General features: G+C 41.5%; 1 protein-coding gene across 1 annotated transcript; it reads right to left on the bottom strand.

Moving 5' to 3' along the window:
- Positions 1 to 341: 341 nt before the first annotated feature.
- On the bottom strand, positions 342 to 13958 carry tspan7b (tetraspanin 7b). Its single transcript, XM_005935107.3, has 8 exons — positions 13759 to 13958; positions 3713 to 3901; positions 3295 to 3369; positions 3097 to 3192; positions 1751 to 1906; positions 1424 to 1507; positions 1246 to 1331; positions 342 to 1146 (listed from the first exon to the last, which is right to left on the bottom strand). The coding sequence occupies exons 1-7, from the start codon at positions 13822 to 13824 to the stop codon at positions 1263 to 1265; spliced, it is 735 nt and encodes a 244-aa protein (XP_005935169.1). The 5' UTR covers positions 13825 to 13958; the 3' UTR covers positions 342 to 1146; positions 1246 to 1262.
- Between the last annotated feature and the right edge of the window lie 4307 nt (positions 13959 to 18265).

Here is an 18265-nt window from a genome sequence, read left to right as displayed (position 1 = left end):
TGTGAAAACAGGTGTGGACCAAGGTTTCAGGTGAACCCACTGTGAAACCTAGCCCCACCCTATCATGTGATTTCCTGAGGTCAAAAGGCCTACGATGTGAGTGGGCGTTAAGGCGTCTGGGAAGGGATCTCAAAACTGGATTATAGACAGTTGGTGTCGTAAACCACCACCTCTGTTCAACGCTGGTTGTTCACAGTGGACATAGATCTTTCAAACCGTCTGTCTTCTCTGTCCGACATGGGAACATTGGCATCCTTGAAAGAGTGCCCCTTTCTTTTAGATGCAGAGATGCTATCTACACTAATATGCTAATTGGCAATTGGTGTGACCAGGCCTTTTAGACTGACCTCAAAGGTGTGACTCGCTGAACGGACTGCATTTTGTTCCATGTAAAACTAATGACAGACTGTAAAATGTGCGCAAAGTTGACTGTTATTTTGTAGTTTGGTATTTGTATCCCACACTAAAGTTTCAAAATACCATTAAACCTGTGCCATTCATATTTAAACTACCTAAATACATTATTTTAGACAAGAAAAATATATCATGCTTTGTCTTAAGGTTAAAAATTAGCTTTTCCCTTCTTTTTCGGCTTCCTCACTTTTCATATAAACCTAAAACATACTCCTCAGTGCATGTAATCAATTCACAAAGTGTCACAACCAAAGGATACACAAGGATGAGCGACAGCAAAGTCAAATGCAACAACTGAATCTACCTAGTAAAAGGATTGCTCTCAAGCTTTAGCAAAGTCATTTAGTACAAACATGTGCAGTGTTTTTTTTAAGCATGCTGCAGCCAACTGAGAAACCAAGTTTGAGCCCGCTCATCTACCCGAGACCAACACCGCTGTCCACTCAAGACAACTCTGGTCTACCTGCTTGCCGTGGGCCGTCCTGATCTGAGATACGTGCCGGTGAGCAACTTCTACATCGAGCCGCGATGGAACGTGTGGTATAGAAAGCTGTGGTGCAAGTGAGTCATGGAATGGTGCTTTACAGTAAGATACATTAAGATATTACATTAAGATCACAGGCAGAGAGACGGAGGGACGTAAATTCCAATTCGGATGTTGGGTAGAGTTTCAGGAATTTACTCTGGTCGTGTGTCAAGAGTCTTCATCTCTAATTCTCTTCAACTCCCTCTCTGAAAGATAAAGAAGAGTTCACGTTGTAGAATAGAGAGAACAATGTTTTTCTTTAAATTTACTTGGAGAGGTGATCTTTGGTTTTTAATGGCTCCTACCTGCCACCTCACATCAGCTACACCATCTCATACTGATTGGCTGTGATGATCCTGGACAGACAGCAGGCCAGCAGCATGCCAATCAGCTGAAAGACAGAAAAATCGGCGCGTTGAGGATTTATTTATACACCAAACACCAAACGTGCACGCCGTCACCTGCAAAAACCTCAAGTCCTACCTGTGAGAACGCAATCCCAAACGTCACTCCTGCGATAATGGCCATGTTGGTCTCCATGAAAGAAGTGACCAACTCAAAGCAGCCCTGGAACACAGGGGGCAGGTTAGTCCGCAGAGGGTACGGGGACATGTTATATGAGCAAATCAGAGGCAAGAAGGGTATATGGGAACGTATCTGAGGCAGGTGTTAGTATATGGAGAAGGCAGGGATTTGAAAAGGCACGTGAGGACGTCTGATGTAAACATGGCTACCTTCTAACCTGTGAGTTTTATCGACTGTCTGACAGCAGATAGATGAGAAGGAGGAAAGCAGAATACAAAAACTGACCTGGTGGTACACCTTGCTCGGGGCTACGGTCGCGTTGCGAAGGTCTTCGAGGTGGCAGTCAGAGGAGTTGAAGCAGCAGCTGGCAGGAATGCCATTTGAGGGATAATACACGCTCTCAATCCAACTCGTGTAGTTATAAACGCCACAGCAACGCAGCTGAAGAGAGGCGGAAACGGCGAAAGATCAGAATTATCCTTCAATAAATCCACATTAACGACGAGTCAAAAATACAGTTTCCTTTGTTCAACAATTTCCCACATCTTCTTATGTACATCAACCATTCACACCTACACCCACTTCAGTGTCACCAATTAACCTAGTAAGCATTTTTTGGACTGTGGGAGGAAGCCAGAATACCCACCCTGACACAGGAAGAACATACACACTGTAATGTTGTAAGACAATGGGTGTTAACCACCACACCACCACGCAGCGCAGTGTCATTTCGTTTTCAGCAAACGCTGCTTACAAAGGAGTGAGTTCAGCATCAGACCGACACACTTCAAACGCATGAGCCGTGTATGGCAGCTAAGCAACAGTGCCCATTGTTAATAGTCTTATGTCTGATTTAGACACTTTGTAAATCTTTCTAGAAAGATTTCTCGGTCTACAGGAAATGAATTTCTCACTGCATGACATCCACTAACTGGGGTGGCGACGGTTTGACCCTCGGTTCTTTGAAGCCAGGCAAATGTGGGTTGTGCTGTAAAGGGCTTCGAGTCATGGATCTGATTATAATGTGATGTGGCTTTTTGTACACAAACAGTGCTTAAAAAACAATCGTTTGATTGGCTTTGTTGGCAATAAGAAAAATAAAACGTGTACTGACATCTGTGAACCTTTAGCTTTAGTCGCGTGTTTTGATTTTCTGCTGCTGGATTCTTTAGCTGTTCATTCCTTCTTTATTAGCTTATGCTAGGACTATTTTTTTCATATCCTCTCTCTCTTTCTCATCCCATCTCTTGCTCCTTTCCTGCTCCAAACGCATCACATCAGCTGGCAGAGGCGTGTTCTTTCCACAGTTAAATCAATCTGATTTTGCCACAGTCCCTATGTGCGAGCCAATCATTTCCGTCCTGTCAAGATTTTTTAAAACTGTTATTTCCCCTGCTGCTGTCAGCTGTCATTGCAGTGTCAAATCAATGCAAGCCTCCTCTACCCTCTTTAACTCCACTGCCTGTGGGTCTCATGAGTAGTCCTACCCTACCCCCCAGAACTCCACAATCATCCTTAACCCTTTGCTCCACTGTCATAAGCATATGTAGACTCCAACGGTGGCGGTGGAGAAAAATACCACTTTAAAGTGACGATGTCTCATTTATTTAATCTTGAGGATGAGGGCTCACCTTGTGCTGCAAGTTATCGACGGCACGGCTCGCCTCATCCTCGGCATTGTAGTGCTTCACCGCTTCGGTGTACGTTCTGCGGAAGGTTCCCTTGATCTGCGGTTTAGGGGCGATCGTAAGCACAGGCATTAACAGAGAAAGGCTGTTTACTGAGCTACAGTCTTAAAAAAGAAAGAAAATTGGTACATGCATACTGACCTCGTGGCGAAACACAAATCCAGAGATGCCCGCCACTAACTCAGCGAGGAAGACGAGTGACAGAAACATGGCATACTGCAGAGAAGGAAGGGAAGGAGGAGGGAGATTTGCATAGTTAGTGTGAAAACCCTCTGCTTTAGATGAATATCATTTGCCTATGGTTGTACTACTACACAACACACACACACACACACACACACACACACACACACACACACACACACACACACACACTCCAACACATTTACTTGACTGTCATTAATGGAACAAAGTGCCCTGCAGCAACCCCTCTGTGGGATAGCGGTCAACCATTATTCCCTGTATAATGTGACCTGAAGCTAATTAATCAGCATCGACACCATTCACTGCAACATAACACCCCCTCCACCCTCCCCCTCCTCCTCCAACAGCCTCTCACCAGCTTCAGCATCCATGGGCTTCCTCTGCAGGTGGCGAAGCAGCCAAACAGGCCGAAAACAATGATGACTGTCCCGGTGCCGATGAGGACGTATGGGGCGTTGGTGGAGTTGTCGGCTATCAGAGAGATGTACGGGCCCAACATCAGCTTCCCCCATACTCCCACCGCCAGCAGGATAGCTCCTGTTATCTAAAGGGTGGAGGTTGTGAGCGAGACAGATGTTAAACAGAGAAGCACGGAGAACAAGAATGAAATTTGCGGAGCAGGCCTTTATTGCTGCACCTCTGCGATATTATGGTTTACAAAAAGTTGTGTTTTAGCGCCACGGCAACAGGGAGGAGGAGGAAGGGGATCAATACAGAACAAGAAAGGAGTGCAATTAGAGTAAGGAGGAGGAGACGGGAGACCGAAGACACACATTTATCTGGAGTACAGGATGGCGATCACCTGCTTTACACACACACACACACACACACACACACACACACACACACACACACACACACACACACACACACAGCAATACACAGAGGAAGAGAGAAAAGGAAAGAGGACAAATCAAAGAAGCTCTTTGATCCGAGGCGAGACGCTTCCTCCTGTTGCGCCTCTCTTAGCATTTCAAATGAAGGCTACGGATAAAAGAGCGTGTTGTACGAGGCAGCTGAAGCGGCGTGTGTCTCAGCTGGGTATGTCTTGCTGGCATCAGAAAGAGAGCGGGGTGTGGAACGGCTGCTGATGAGCTGACTCCAGCGAGGGCCAACTCATCATCCTAACCTCCTTTCTTCCAAGAGGAGGCTGTTCGCCGTCCTGCTGCCAAGGCCCTCTGACTGGAGGGGGAGCAGCCTGTACAAAATGTCTCTGTGCAGCCTGAAACCTTTAAAGCTAATGAGAGAAATACACTCGGCTCTCTGCGGTTACCTCTTAGCTATTAGTCACTGATGCAGAAGCGAAACAGAAATGATTAACAGCAATACGGAAACCGGGGCTGCCTGTAAATTCAGAAAAGCCTCCGCAGGTTAATGGTGGTGTTAACAACATTTACACTTTGCCCCCTTGGCAGGGTGCACACACAATGCCTCGACAAAGGTCTTTCACCGTGACTAATAGCCAGCCTGTGCTTTGACTGAGCTGCTTTGTTCTGACTTGTTTGTTTGCAGGTTTTGAGCAAACCTTAGGTGTCCTTTTGACCTGTAGCTTCAGAATATAATAATAAAATGCAGTTGCGGAGTAAAATGGCTCAACGTAATTGTTGCTCATGCAAAAATGCGCTTATGAATTTTCCTATCAGCATCATGGCACGCCCAGACAATGAGGTCAGCTACGGCCTACGGAGAGGCAAAGCACTTTAACTGAACTAGCGCTGTATCTTCAAATTCCTTGTTTGAGGCTGTAAAAATAATTTGCATGAGTGATTCATCCAATAACCCCCGGGACAGACTGCCGACCTGTCCAGGGTGTACCCCGCCTCTCGCACCGTGACAGCTGGGATAGACTCCACGCATCCACGACCCTGAATGGGATAAGTGTGAAAAAAATGGACGGCTGGATGGTTCTACCCATTAAGTGTTCGATGCATCATGCAGCAGCATTGGGTCTGACAATGACTATTTCAGCACTTTACTCCGTGCATGCACATAAGTTGACTTGTGCTGTCTTTAAATCATTTGCACTGTAACAACACACAAAGCACTACAAATTGACATATTGTAACTTTAAAGTTGATCTCAGTACAAACATGAGGCAAGAACTGATGAATGATTAATTCAGTTTCTCGCTCTGTTTTGGTCTCTATCAAATAGCTGTCTTGTTATCTGCTCTACAATATTAACCACTGAGCTGCATAATTTATCTGACCCCAGTTTGATGGCGAGCATGCAGTGAAATGTAGCTCAATCACAGCTTTTTTGGCTGATACCAGTCTCACAGATTTGGAAAGAAGGTTGTTGAAAGCAGTGAGACTAAACCAAAACAAAAAGCTAAAAGACGCTAAAGAGCTGCAGAATCTCTGTGGCTTCATCACTACAACTCATATTATATACACTCATCCAATTATTAGTAACGGAGTAATGCTCATTATGTGTATAATCAGGTGTAAGTAGGCAAGGAAAAAGACTTTTGGCAGCAGAAGCCTTCTGGTTTCCATCTGTGTGTGCTTATGGTTCTATTGACCATATTATGTTAAGTAATTATGTTCGAGCAGGCTTGCAGGTAAACAGTCCATGTGGAGACCAAAAGCAGGATGGCATTTGACAACTATGATCTTTTTTTTTTTTTTTAAATACCTTAAAACAGAAATCTTTTACAGTCATTTAATCTTGACTAAATAATGAAATTCAACACATTTTTAGGCAACTTTCTGTGACATATGCATGGCTGTCTGTCGCCCTTATGAACTTGAATTGAACACTCTACAAATGAGAGACTTCAGAGCAGGGATTTCAAACTCATTTTCAATTGTACAGCCCACTTTGACTTTAAGTAGACCGGACAAGTGAAACTATATTATTATTATTCTTTGTTTTTCTTGATTGATGAACATTTTCTTCTTTTTCTTAACAGAAATCTCTATAATAGACAGTGAAAAACAGTCATTTAACTGTTTATCTATTACTTCGCTGCTTTGGTGCCTTATGAATGGCTGTGGAGGAGGTCTTTATCAGAGGAACAAGCGGTAAAACTTGTCATTTTTGTAAAGTACAAAAATTTATGTTCGGCATCATATTTTCAGTCATCCAGTGGACCAGATTGGTGGCCGATTCTGGGCCCTGGGCCGTATGTTTGACGCGCCTGCTTTAGACCATCAGCAAAAAATGATCGATTCGCCTACCTCTGTAATGCGATAATAATCGACGCAATTACATTTCGTTGAGAGACTGTTTTCGGACACTTTATAGATGGATGCTTCAAATTAAATAATTGACAAAGAAATGCACTTCATCACTTCACTGATGCAAAAATCATTTTAAAAATCCAATAGTGCCATAAAGCAGCTGTGGACAGTGATTTGCAACATTACCCCCTGAAAGCCAATACAGTGGAGAGAACATTTCTGGTTCATAAAATCTATTTTTTTTCCCCCTCCGCACTCTCAATTTAAATCTATACTGGAAAACCAGAGGACACTGAAAGCATTCAGATAACACAATGTGATATAAAGAAAGATATATGGGCTTCGAAATGTGGAAGAGGAGAAAAAAAGCAGCATTTTTAAGAGGCTCCACAGATGCAAAAGTTTAAACACTATGACTAAATGGGACAGGTCTGCTATTATACTGTCATAATAGCAGACCTAATAAAAGAAGGTACAAAGTGTTGGCTAAACTGATGCAACTTAACATATGTAAGCAAGCTGTTTTTTTCAGTTTCCTGCTCAGCTGAACTGAAGGACTGCGGGCTGATGATTAGATTCTTTAGTAATGACAGCTACTCTTTCTATTAACAGTGAATCTAATAGCCAGAGCAGACTGTCATTCCGGAGAACAGTCCTCTTGATGACGATCTACTCACTGTTTATGGCCATCAGCGACAAAATGTCTCTCCTCAAAAGAGCCGCTGCCGCTGCATACCAATAAATGATCATCTTGTCACTGCTAAAGTGCTAATTTTAAAGTCAACTGGGAAATCAAGTCAGAGAAGCATGGGGCAAAATCGTCTCGACTTCACTTCTGCTGCTGAATTTCAAACACCTCTGCCTCCTCCTCCTTCTCCACCCCCCTCCACCCACCCACCCTCGGGCGTTTTGTTTGAAATTCAATGCCCGACTGGCCACCCTGGTTCCAGCACAGAGTTTAAAACAGGTCACCCTCCTCTCTCTTCCCTCCTCCTCCTCCCTTCATCGGCCTCATAAAGAAACAGAAGGTGCAATGACAAAATATATGACTCCACCACCTGCTCTGCGTTCCCCAGCCCAGTGTGTGCACACCCATGCATGTGTGTTCTTCCCAATTATGACATTATTTGCCACGAGAAACCCATAGAAACACTTCTCCTGCACTAAATGCGGTGCCAGCGCTCTCTCCGAGCTCTGCCCTAAGGGGCTGAGGACACCCAGTGAGCCGCGAGACTCTTCTGCACTTTTGGCGCACGAAGCATGAAACCTGAAGCTGTTGATGTAAGGGAGTGCTAAAAGACCATCCAATCCAGACTAAATATAAAAGTTCACACGCGTGACACCGGTGCATGTCTACAATGTAGGAAGACACAGCACAACTCTTCTATTCAAGAGTTTTTCGACTACAGATCCTAACTCGAAGGGCTGATCTCAGCTTTAACGACGTTCTACAAAGTTAGGGTTAATTCAGTTAGGATTTATTCAGGTTTTACTCAAAGGAAAGTATTGAAGCTTTTGGGTTTTTTTTTTTAGCTTTCTAGGGTGAATGTTCAGGGTGAGTGCAGAGGGGAGCTTTTAGATCATTTCCCCCTGGCTATATCTGGCTGCTACCAAAAAGACAGACGGGAATAAGTCTGTAATGCACAATTATGGCTAAAAAAGATCAGTCACACAGTACTGTGTTCAGTGCTGCCTTATGTTTGTACTGTTCCCTGCATGATCATATTTGAAGACTGGGCTGATAATCAAAAGGTAAACAGAGGCAAATCCAAAGCACTGCAAATCAAACAGAGATAGCATTTCACTCCTCACTTCACGGATTAATCGCAAACGAATTTATCTCAAAATTTGGTTTTAGCGATTCCTTGAGTGATCTGCCGTTTCAAATCCTCGGGAAAAGTAGTATAAGGAGTGTTAAATACAACTGAGCAGAATCAATTTTTTTTGTATTATTTTCGAATCGGAAAAAGAATTTGCAGCTTAACACCCTAGTGAAAAAAGAGCTGGCAGAAATATTGATTGTGCACTACAAATTTAAGGCTTTTGTAGCGCTGTGTTGGTTTGCATAATTTGTATTTGCGCTTTCATTATTAAGCGTGTAAAATATTCAAACAACTCTAACAAGCTTGAATTTGGTATGACAACCTTTATGCTTCAACACAGCCTGACCCCTCTTAGATATGTTTTCTTGTTATTTCTTGTTGAGGCCCGGGCTCTGGGGAGGCCCATCCATGACAAGATCTCTAACAACACTGGCGAAAAAGCCACCCCAAACCACGACAGAGCCTCCGCTGAGTTTTACAGATGGCTGTAGACACTCATTGTTTTGTACATATTGTCCAAGATCTTAACCAAAAATTTCACATTTTTATTTATTGTTCTATAAGATGTGTTGCCACTGATTTTTAGTCTAGTTCCTGACAGCCTTTTAGGCATTTTTCATGGATTCATTAATAAATAAATGGTAATAAATCAAGTGCTTTAACAAAGTGAGTTAGGTGCCTTTTATTATAGTTGAATGACTCATTGGCAGTGTTGGGACTAACACGTTATTAAGTAACGCGTTACAGTAACTACGTTATTATTGTGGTAACGAGCACGGTAACTAGTTATTATGCCAAAACCAGGAACGCGTTACTCGTTACTGGGATTTAGATAGGGTCGTTACTCGTTACTTCGTGTGGTGGCTCACACGGAGCTTCCACAGATTCAGTAACATTAGCAAGTGGTGGAGGCCAGCAGGTGGATGAAGGAAAGGGGAGGCAAGAGGAGAGACCCGAAGCGACTGCCAGTCCGAGTGTGAACTGAACTTCAGGTAAGAAGTTATGACCTGCAGTCCATCTGGGTCAGACATAAACCAAGTTTATTTTCGTTGTGCTGACTTTTTCCTACTGCGTGCTAGCTAGCATGAGGGAGTTTCTATACAGCTGGGTGGGTGCTATGAAGTTACTGATGTTGAACTTTATTTTGTTCATAAGGTTAATTATTAGAGTTGCCAACCGTCCCCTAAAAACAGAATCGTCTCATATTCAGAGAAAATATTACGCGTTTCGTATTGAGGTGAAAAGGAACGCAATTTGTCCCGGACTTCAGCTACAATGAAAAAGACACAAAGGTGGAGTTATTCTGTGTCTTTGCTGCACAGCTGCCTCTTCTCCTCTCATTCTCTGCCCCTCCCTCTCCTGTTTCTACTTCAATCATTAAACTGATCAATGATCAGCTGATCGGCTCTCTTGTTTGTTTATCGCCCACAGAAAGAGGAAACCAGCTGGTGTCGCGCTAAACAACAGCAGCACGTTTAAGCTTGATCAGCTGTTGTTAGAATTTATTTAATATTAATTTCTAGTATCAGCTGATGTTTGCTGGAGCCACAGCTGTAAAAAAGCTGCTGGTCATGATATGGTTTGGATATGTGATGAGAGGGAAACATGAAGATGAAACCAGGAGATGTCCTTACTGGATCATCAGAGCTGTGATGGAGAAACAGGTTTACCTTTTAGGTGACATGAATGAGTTGAAGGGAAGTTATGAACTGTTTCTGAGAGACAAATAACACCAGGATCCTTTTCTAAGTAGCTGACAGCTGGTAACTGTGCAGGGGTGGGTCTAGCAAAGTGTTGCCAGGGGGCCATGTAGGGCATTAACAGGGAGAGGGGGGCACAAAGAAATACTTTCTTATTCTCATTTAAAATGTCTAGCTTTTAAAAAATAATTATCTGAGTCTTACAACAAACGATTGATAGATTGATGCATATATACCATGAAAACAGTGTACATCACTGTCACAACAGTGTTTGTTTTCATTCAAAGGCTTTATGATTTTTCCTATGTCCTGGGCCGATTTTTTGTCCCAGTCCAGCCCTGTATGCAGCTCATCTGCAGTCTGGTGTTACCTACATCTTCCTATTCAGAAGGCAGAATTTCCAAGTTCTGAGTACAATTGAAAGCACCACGGCTGCAGTTTTTGTGTTGGATGTAAAAAGCGCACATGACGCTGTGACGTAGGCTAGAATCATGGTCCAACAATGGTCCAGGCGTGGGATTCCTCTCGTGGAAATGTGCACATTATCTTTTCCTTTCTATTGGTAGGTGGCACAGTGCACTTGTGGCAAGTAAGCAAGCTAGAAGACTGGCAATCTTGCTGGGTATCCAGTTACGGAAGCAACACATTAACAAGAGATTTCTGAGTAAAACCAAAGTTACTTTCCCTAGTAACTAGTTACTCTGAAAGTAACGAGTAACTTGAAGTAACTGAGTTACTTTTGATAGAAGTAACTAGTAATGTAACTAAGTTACTAATTTAAAGTAACTTACCCAACACTGCTCATTGGTAATTATTTTGTGGCTTAACAAACAAAAATATTCCTCTGAAAATGGTCAGGTGCAAGGGCTGGCAGCCAGTGTCCAAAGACAAACTTTGAAAGACCTTCAGGAAGTCATTTTTTAAAAAATGACAAGAAGGTCTGGCTGCTCAGAAAAAAAAAAGAAAAAGAAAGAAATAAGAGATGGCTCAAGACTTTTGCACAGCACTGTATCATACAACACAACAGCACAAACCCAAAGGACAACCCTAAAATTAAAACTCTTCTGCATAGCCAGCAACTGAAATTGGAAAAATAAAAAAACCCTAAAACAATTATGTAGTCGATATATTATTGACTGATGTGTATTGAAACACATTTGAATGATATTTCAATATAAATTAAATATCTTGTTCTGTCTTCTTCGGTGGGAGGATTTAATGAATTTCCCTCTTTATGTTATATTAAACTGAATATTTTGAGTTTATGGACTGTTGGGCAGACAAAAAATACTCTTTTTCTAAGTGTTTGCTACATAAAACAATAATTTGGAGTAATTGCTTATTGCATCACCGCTTTCAGCAAAGTGCTGGATATTTACATCCTTTCACAACCACAATAAAACAGGGAGTCAACAAAACTAATAAGCAGTATCTGCATTAACGTCACATTTAAAGCTAACAGGTATTTTACTGCTAACAGGAACGCTGTATCTCAATATGACACTGCCACTATGTATTTACAATCCACTATTTCAGATAGAAATACTATCCTGTTGACTACACCGCACTTATATTTGTTATGCAGCTCTACAGATTATGATTTAAAAGCTGACAAAGCGCATATAAAACACACACACAACAGTTTTTATGTGGTTAGTTAAACCACACAAATCTACATTTAAATGAGTGAAACTAGTTCTGCTGCTTCAAACAGCAACACTGAAATACAGCAATAATTATGAAGTAGCGGTAAAACAATGTGAGGCTGACAGAGCTTACAGACCTTTTACTTTTCTAAGCTCATTTTTGCTCTGCAGTTGAGTATTTCACAGCGCTACATAATGTGTGAGGAAGGCTACAATGCCAAAATATGTCATCACAAGCAAGACTCCTACATTGTAAAAAATAGGGATAAGGACAAGAATCGATACAGCATAGTACAGAGACACAAAATAAATAAATAAATTAAAACACTATGAAGAAGAAGACTCGTCTCATCTGACAGGAGGCAATCTTTCTGCAGGCAGTCGCAGTCTGACTCAGACTGACTGCATTTAATCTCAAATTGCTGTCTAATTTATAAATGCAGACAGGTTGCCAACATGCTACCATCAGTCTGAATGACTCTTTATCAATTAGTGCAGTTTCGACACAACTTGGTGCCCCTGGTTGTATCCTGGTTACATTCCTGTAGAACAGAAAGGTTGGTGAGCACAAATATAATAGTTAAATGTGGGTTTATGTCTATGCAGACAGCAAAGGATGTGTGATTTTTGATCATTTATCACCGATAAACGCTGTATTATCAGAAACAGATTGCATGTAATTGCTAACTTGAGCCCCTGATGCTGTCTTACAACATTTATTCCAGGTTTGAACATTTATTTCCAGTGTTGACAATATCATTTTGAAGACAAAAAGAAGTGAGATAACGTTATCTTATTGGATAAAACAGATCCTGAGTGTTTAACTTTGAGGACCTTATTTGAGATCGTAAAATCGCAATATTTAATATCATAAACCCTGAATCAACCCTTAGTTATTCTCTAACGGACTTATGCTGCTGGGGATTTCCATGATGCACTGAGTGTTTGTCTTTCTCTCACCGAGTGTTTATGCACCACTCTGCAATTAATTATGAGATATTATTAATCTCTGGCTATCTTCCACAGCACGTCCTCTGTCTTGTCTCCCTACCCTCACCCCCAACTGGTCGTGGCAGATGGCTGCTCCACTCTGAGGCTGGTTATGGTGGAGGGGTTCTTCTTGTTAAAAGGGGGTTTTTCCTTCCCACTGTTGCCAAATCTCTTGCTCACAGAGGGGCGTCTGATTGTTGGGGCTTTCCCTGTATTACTGTAGGGCCTTTACCTTTACATAAATAAAATGAACATCACAAAATGTAAAAAATAAAATTTTAAAAATCGCAATATGGTAGAGTGAAGTGTTGCGACGATAATATAGCGGGATGTCTGGTGAGCGCCACCTTTAGTAATAAGTAATTAGTACACAATGACTCGTTTTAAATTTGATTCCTTCGCGCATTAATATGAATCAGCTAATCGCATATTTTTGGTAGTTTATTCATAATTTGTAGTCCTTTATGTAACGTTTGAGTCTGGAGCGCAACAGAGTAGCATCATGTGCACTTGTTTCTGACGATGAAGTAAAAATGAATTCCACCACTGAGGCTACACCGACGGTGCGAGGGCCCTTTAAGAATCTATACCAGCGACCCCGAAATCTATAGTATGTGGCCGGGGAAAATGGGCTCTAACCGGGGCCTCATTGCACAGACCAGGCCCTTAACACCGGAGTTAAACCATCGCAGTGATGTTAACATCATCCACCTCGCTAACTGATACCAACCATGATGCTATATGTGATATAAGCTACGCACTGACGCCCAGCAGCCAAAACGGGCTGTGTGTAACCTTAACCCCCGTTACATAGCCCGCTAGTAGATAACAAATGTCCCACAGACGCCGAAATAGGCGGCTTTATTTCACCTGTGTGGATTATTATCAAAATTGAGCGTTTATTCAAACGACGGAATGGATCCGTCGATGATGCTGGCACTGTCCACTCCTTCATCGCGCACAACAAAAACAGAGCAGCGGCGGATTGAGATGGACTGACATCTTCCTCCGCAGGGTATTTCTTTTGTGTTTAAGAGGATAGAAAAAGGCTACCTACCCAAAATACGAACGAGTAGACGATGAGGAGAGTTTTAAGGCAGGTGATGACCGGTTTGGTCTCCATTGTGGATCTACGCTGGACCCGCTGTGATAAAAATTAACGGGAGCGGAAAAAAACAGAAACGTCTCCTGCGAGCTGTCGCGTTGCGCCCCTGCTCTGATGCAGCCGCACGGCGTCACTAGACCTGCTCACAGCTCTCAAATCATGATCACTGCTCTTTTTTCATTTAGCATCAAACAGCAGCATCGATTACTGCATGAGGCCAGCAGTTTTTAATAATGCTGAATTTCCTCAGTGGCGGAAGAAAAATATAGATCCTCGGGGGTGACTCCAGTAAAAGCTTCTTAAAGTGAGTGAAAATAACAAATACTCCATTACCAGTCAAAATTTACACTCCAAAGGTTATTCAGGTAAAGTGAGTACCATGCATTGGTGTGTTGTTAAGTTTGCTGACTTACAAAGAAATGAACAGTCTCTAATTTTTATGGAGAGACAGAATATCAACCAGAAATTCCAGAAAAAAAGAAACCACATTATACAAAAGTTAGAAATTGATTTGTATTTAATCCCCGAGCAAAACGTGACTTAGTACTTGGTGGGAAATCTCTTGTTGCTAAGTACAGTAGTAAGATGTTTATTGTAGTAGCTGATCACCAAGTTTGCACGTGTCTCAGTAAGGATTTTGTCTCACTCCCCAATTAAGGAAACTCTAAATCCTTTAGGTTTCTTGACTGCTGCTTGGTAACTTAAAGCTTCAGCCCCCTCCATAGATTTTCTGTAGGATTGTGGTCTGGAGACTGGAGACAAGTTCTCTTTCCCTTGCTGGAAGAACCATGACCCATCTTTAGTGTTCTGGATGAAGGAAGGGAGTTTTTGTCCAATATTTTATGGTACATGGCCCCATCCAGTGTGTTGGGGACCCTGTACCCTTAACAGAAAAAATAGCCCCAAAGTCCCAAACACAGCAGGCACATTTAATGCCTAAGAGATCGATTTTAGTTTCATCCGACCACAACACTTTCTCCCAAGCCTTGTCTAAATCACTCAGCTGTTCACTGGAACCTTGCGGTTGCTACAAGATTTCAATCCATTATGCTGTAGTGCATTACCAATGGTGTTCCTGGTGACTGTGGTTCCAGCTACCTTCAGATCATTAACAAACTCCTCCAGTGTAGTTTTCAGGTGATCTGGCACTCTTTTAATAAGGCAAGATTTTGCATGGAGCTCTAGACCAAGCGAGATTGATAGTTTTAGATCTCTTCCATTTCCAAATAATCACACCAATAGTTGTTACCTTCTCACCAAGTTTCTTGATGATGGTCCTGTAGCAAATTTGAGACTTGCACAGCTCTACAATCCTGTCACTAACATCCTTTGACAGCTCTTTGGCCATGCTCGTGGTGGAGAGATTGGAAAGGAAAAATTGAGATAGAATAAGACAGAATAATACAAAATGTGAGTACAAAAGTACTCATGTTTTGCACTCAAAAGTGCAAAAATTCCTAGAAGCTTAAATAAAAAATGTTGGTATATTATAATTACAACTGAAAATGTAAAAGTTCCTAGAACCCTTAGATTTTTAGTTTTTCCAAATCGTCTGTGGGGCTTTAACAGCAGTGCAAGCCCCCACTGCAAAACAAATACTAAATGGTATGTTACCTGAGGTGAAGAACCTCAGTGGGTCACTCAAAGCTACAAGGCTATTAGAAAGGGATTCCAAGTTCACAAGACCACTGCGTATTCCTTCATAAAGAAGTTCAAGAGCACTCCAACTATGTCAAGGTTGTAATCCCAAAGTGTCCTCAGCCTTGGTTCAAAAAGGTTGTTCAAGTCAGCAGTAATCTAAGAATGACCTTCAAGGCCATCTTGGAGAACTTGTCAGCCTGAACCAGAAAGAGGCTGCAGTGTACCTGTTTAGCTTTTGGAAAGCAGCGCTTAGAGAAGGGTGAAGCTTTCTAGTCATCCAGTTTGTGATCTGGCAAAACAAAACTTGAGCTGTTTGGCCACATGGTAGCAGTCTTTATATAGAGGAGGACAGGAGTGCATGCAATTCAATTTTGCTTCCTTTAGTACAGGCACAGCATCACAAAAAGTGTGAGCTAGATTCTTGATCCTTGATGAGAACATAAAACAATCGGCCTCTTGTTTGGGTTTACGTGTAACTGTATCCCAGACACAAGGCCAAAGCTATCCAGAAATAGTTCACCAATAATCATATGAAGGTTCTTGAGTGGCCTATGCTGAAAAAGGAATGGCCTAAGATACTGAAAGACACATGCAAGAATGTGGTTGTGAACTACAAGAAAACCATATTTTATTGATTATTAAAATGGCCATGGTTGATTATGAAAGCTAACATTTTGAGCACTCTGGCAGAAAAACTTAGTAAAAATTAGAGTTTTCAGCCACTGGTGTTGAAGATCTTGTCAAAATTAATTGAATTATGAACACAGAAAAGTACCATGAGGTTTTGATCACACATCCAATACCATCCGGGGAAAGGATCTAATTCGCAATAGCTTCATTTTTTAGCAACACACTGCCAATGAAAAGCATCCCTTGGATAGAAAAACACACAGTGGAACACTATCAGCCATGGATTGGTCTCCCCAGACCCTGGATTTCAACATTGTTGAAGCAGTGTGGGATCATCTCGACAGAAGACAGAAAAAAAGGCAGGCAACATCCAAAGAAGAGCTTCAAAAAGCCTGGAGAACTATTCCTATAGACTCCTACAGGAGCTTGCTTCAATGAGTTCAGCAGTGTCATAGAAATAAAGGTGGTCACACCAAATATTGTAAAAACTCTGTTCTTACCTTATGTTCTTTACTACCATGTATGTCTGCACGTTTCAAAACATCACTTTACCAACTGACAATTTTTCTGGCAAAATATAATGACATGAGGCATGTCTCAAGATTCTTGCACAGTACTATATATAGTGTGGAAATATTGGAGAAAAAACTACTTTTGTGTAATCATATATTAAACAGATACCTTCAGTGAGCTCTCCAGCTGTATGGGTACAGTCCTTTCAGATAAATATAGATGCACACAATTAACTGGCAAGCAAGTGAATGTTACTAAAAATTTCCATATACAAGAGTTTGAAAACCTTTATAGAGTTATGTATTGTTGTAAAGAAGGATATGTCATATCATGCAAAAATAAATAGCAATGTTGGCACAATGCAGATAAAATCTGGGATTTAGACTCTAATACAACATATACTATACGGTCAACCCACCTTCAGAGTGGGGACTACTGTCGAGATTTTAGTATCTGATTAGTAGGGCTGTGCGATATGACCAAAATCTCATATCCCGATATAAGAATTCTATCGTCTGATAACGATATAAATCACAAAAATGTAACATTTTCTGTAAATTCTGTGAATCTCGGGCAGCTCGTCTTGCGGGAAGTGTTTCCAGCTGCGCGTCATGTAGCTGGAGTCCAGTGTTTTAACTGATGCATGAAACTATACATTTTTAAACACAAGTTGTACCAGCCGCTGTTTTCTTTGTATTTATTACACGGCGTGCTGGGGGGAAAAGCTGTTGTTTGAGTCTAAGGTTTATTTTTTAGCACCTGGCGGCTCTTTTTTACTTCTCATCCGTAAATAATCTGCTCTTTCACGTGATTCAGTTCATTTTGAAAAGTCTCAACAGGATCTTGAGCTTTATTGTGAAAGGTTTATGTGGAAAATAAACAAGCGGACACGCGATGGTGTTACCGTCATTGTTGCTAACCACAACGCATAAAAACAGGCGCTTGTCTGTCTGTAGTGTGGTTATATTAAATATAAGAGAGAACTTTAAGAAATTAATATAGACACTACAGTGACCATCAAATGAAAAAATATTGCCGTAAACAGTTTATTTTGCGACACCATGAAACAAACGATAGTGTAAAATGAAAGATATCGTTATATGAACAGCCCTACTGATGAGGTTTTGTTTAGTTTTTTGTATAAAATGACACTGCTTCTTCATTTCTGTGTGAAACTGTTTCATAATTAGTTTATGCTTGTGGCAAAAAACATGTTTTGTGAGGTCACTCAAAAGTCTAGTCAAGGCCATCCTTGCACTTTTGTGAAGGTTTTTATCTCGAGGTTGTCAGAGTGTTGTTGTCAGAGTGCAGAGGCACAGTAATCTCCTTTTTCTTTCCGTTTGACCAGTCTTTTCTAATTAGCATCCAGTACATTTCAGCGGTTGGAAAATTCGAGCATACAGACGCCGTTTGACAATAAATCCACCTGCAATAAAATCTGTTTAACATTTATCGGAGAACAAACAGTCAAGGCTAGGACTGCGCTTTGTACCAATTTGTGTGATGTCTGAATAAAAGACATTTCAGACATCAAATGCACATCTGTTGGCTTAGAAAAACCTATTAGTGCCTGAGCACTACACAGGAAAAACAGAAGAACAAAAGCCAGCATCTTAGAAAATCTTACAGCTCACACAAATCATAGGTGGTCATAGTGTATTAAGTGTAGTAAACA

The sequence above is a fragment of the Haplochromis burtoni genome, unplaced genomic scaffold (assembly GCF_018398535.1).
Source record: "Haplochromis burtoni strain Fernald_Lab_line unplaced genomic scaffold, NCSU_Asbu1 Contig_75, whole genome shotgun sequence".
NCBI lineage: Eukaryota > Metazoa > Chordata > Actinopteri > Cichliformes > Cichlidae > Haplochromis > Haplochromis burtoni.
Note: the sequence above shows the minus strand (reverse complement) of the source record. Positions and strands in the feature narration are given on the sequence as shown.

Coding starts and splice junctions, on each gene's coding strand:
- tspan7b (XM_005935107.3), bottom strand. CDS start 13,824: ATGGAGACCAAACCGGTCATCACCTGCCTTAAAACTCTCCTCATCGTC. Junction 3,370..3,712: donor GCCCATGGATGCTGAAGCTG/GTGAGAGGCTGT, acceptor CCTTCTCTGCAG/TATGCCATGTTTCTGTCACT. Junction 1,508..1,750: donor CGAGCAAGGTGTACCACCAG/GTCAGTTTTTGT, acceptor CCTGTGTTCCAG/GGCTGCTTTGAGTTGGTCAC.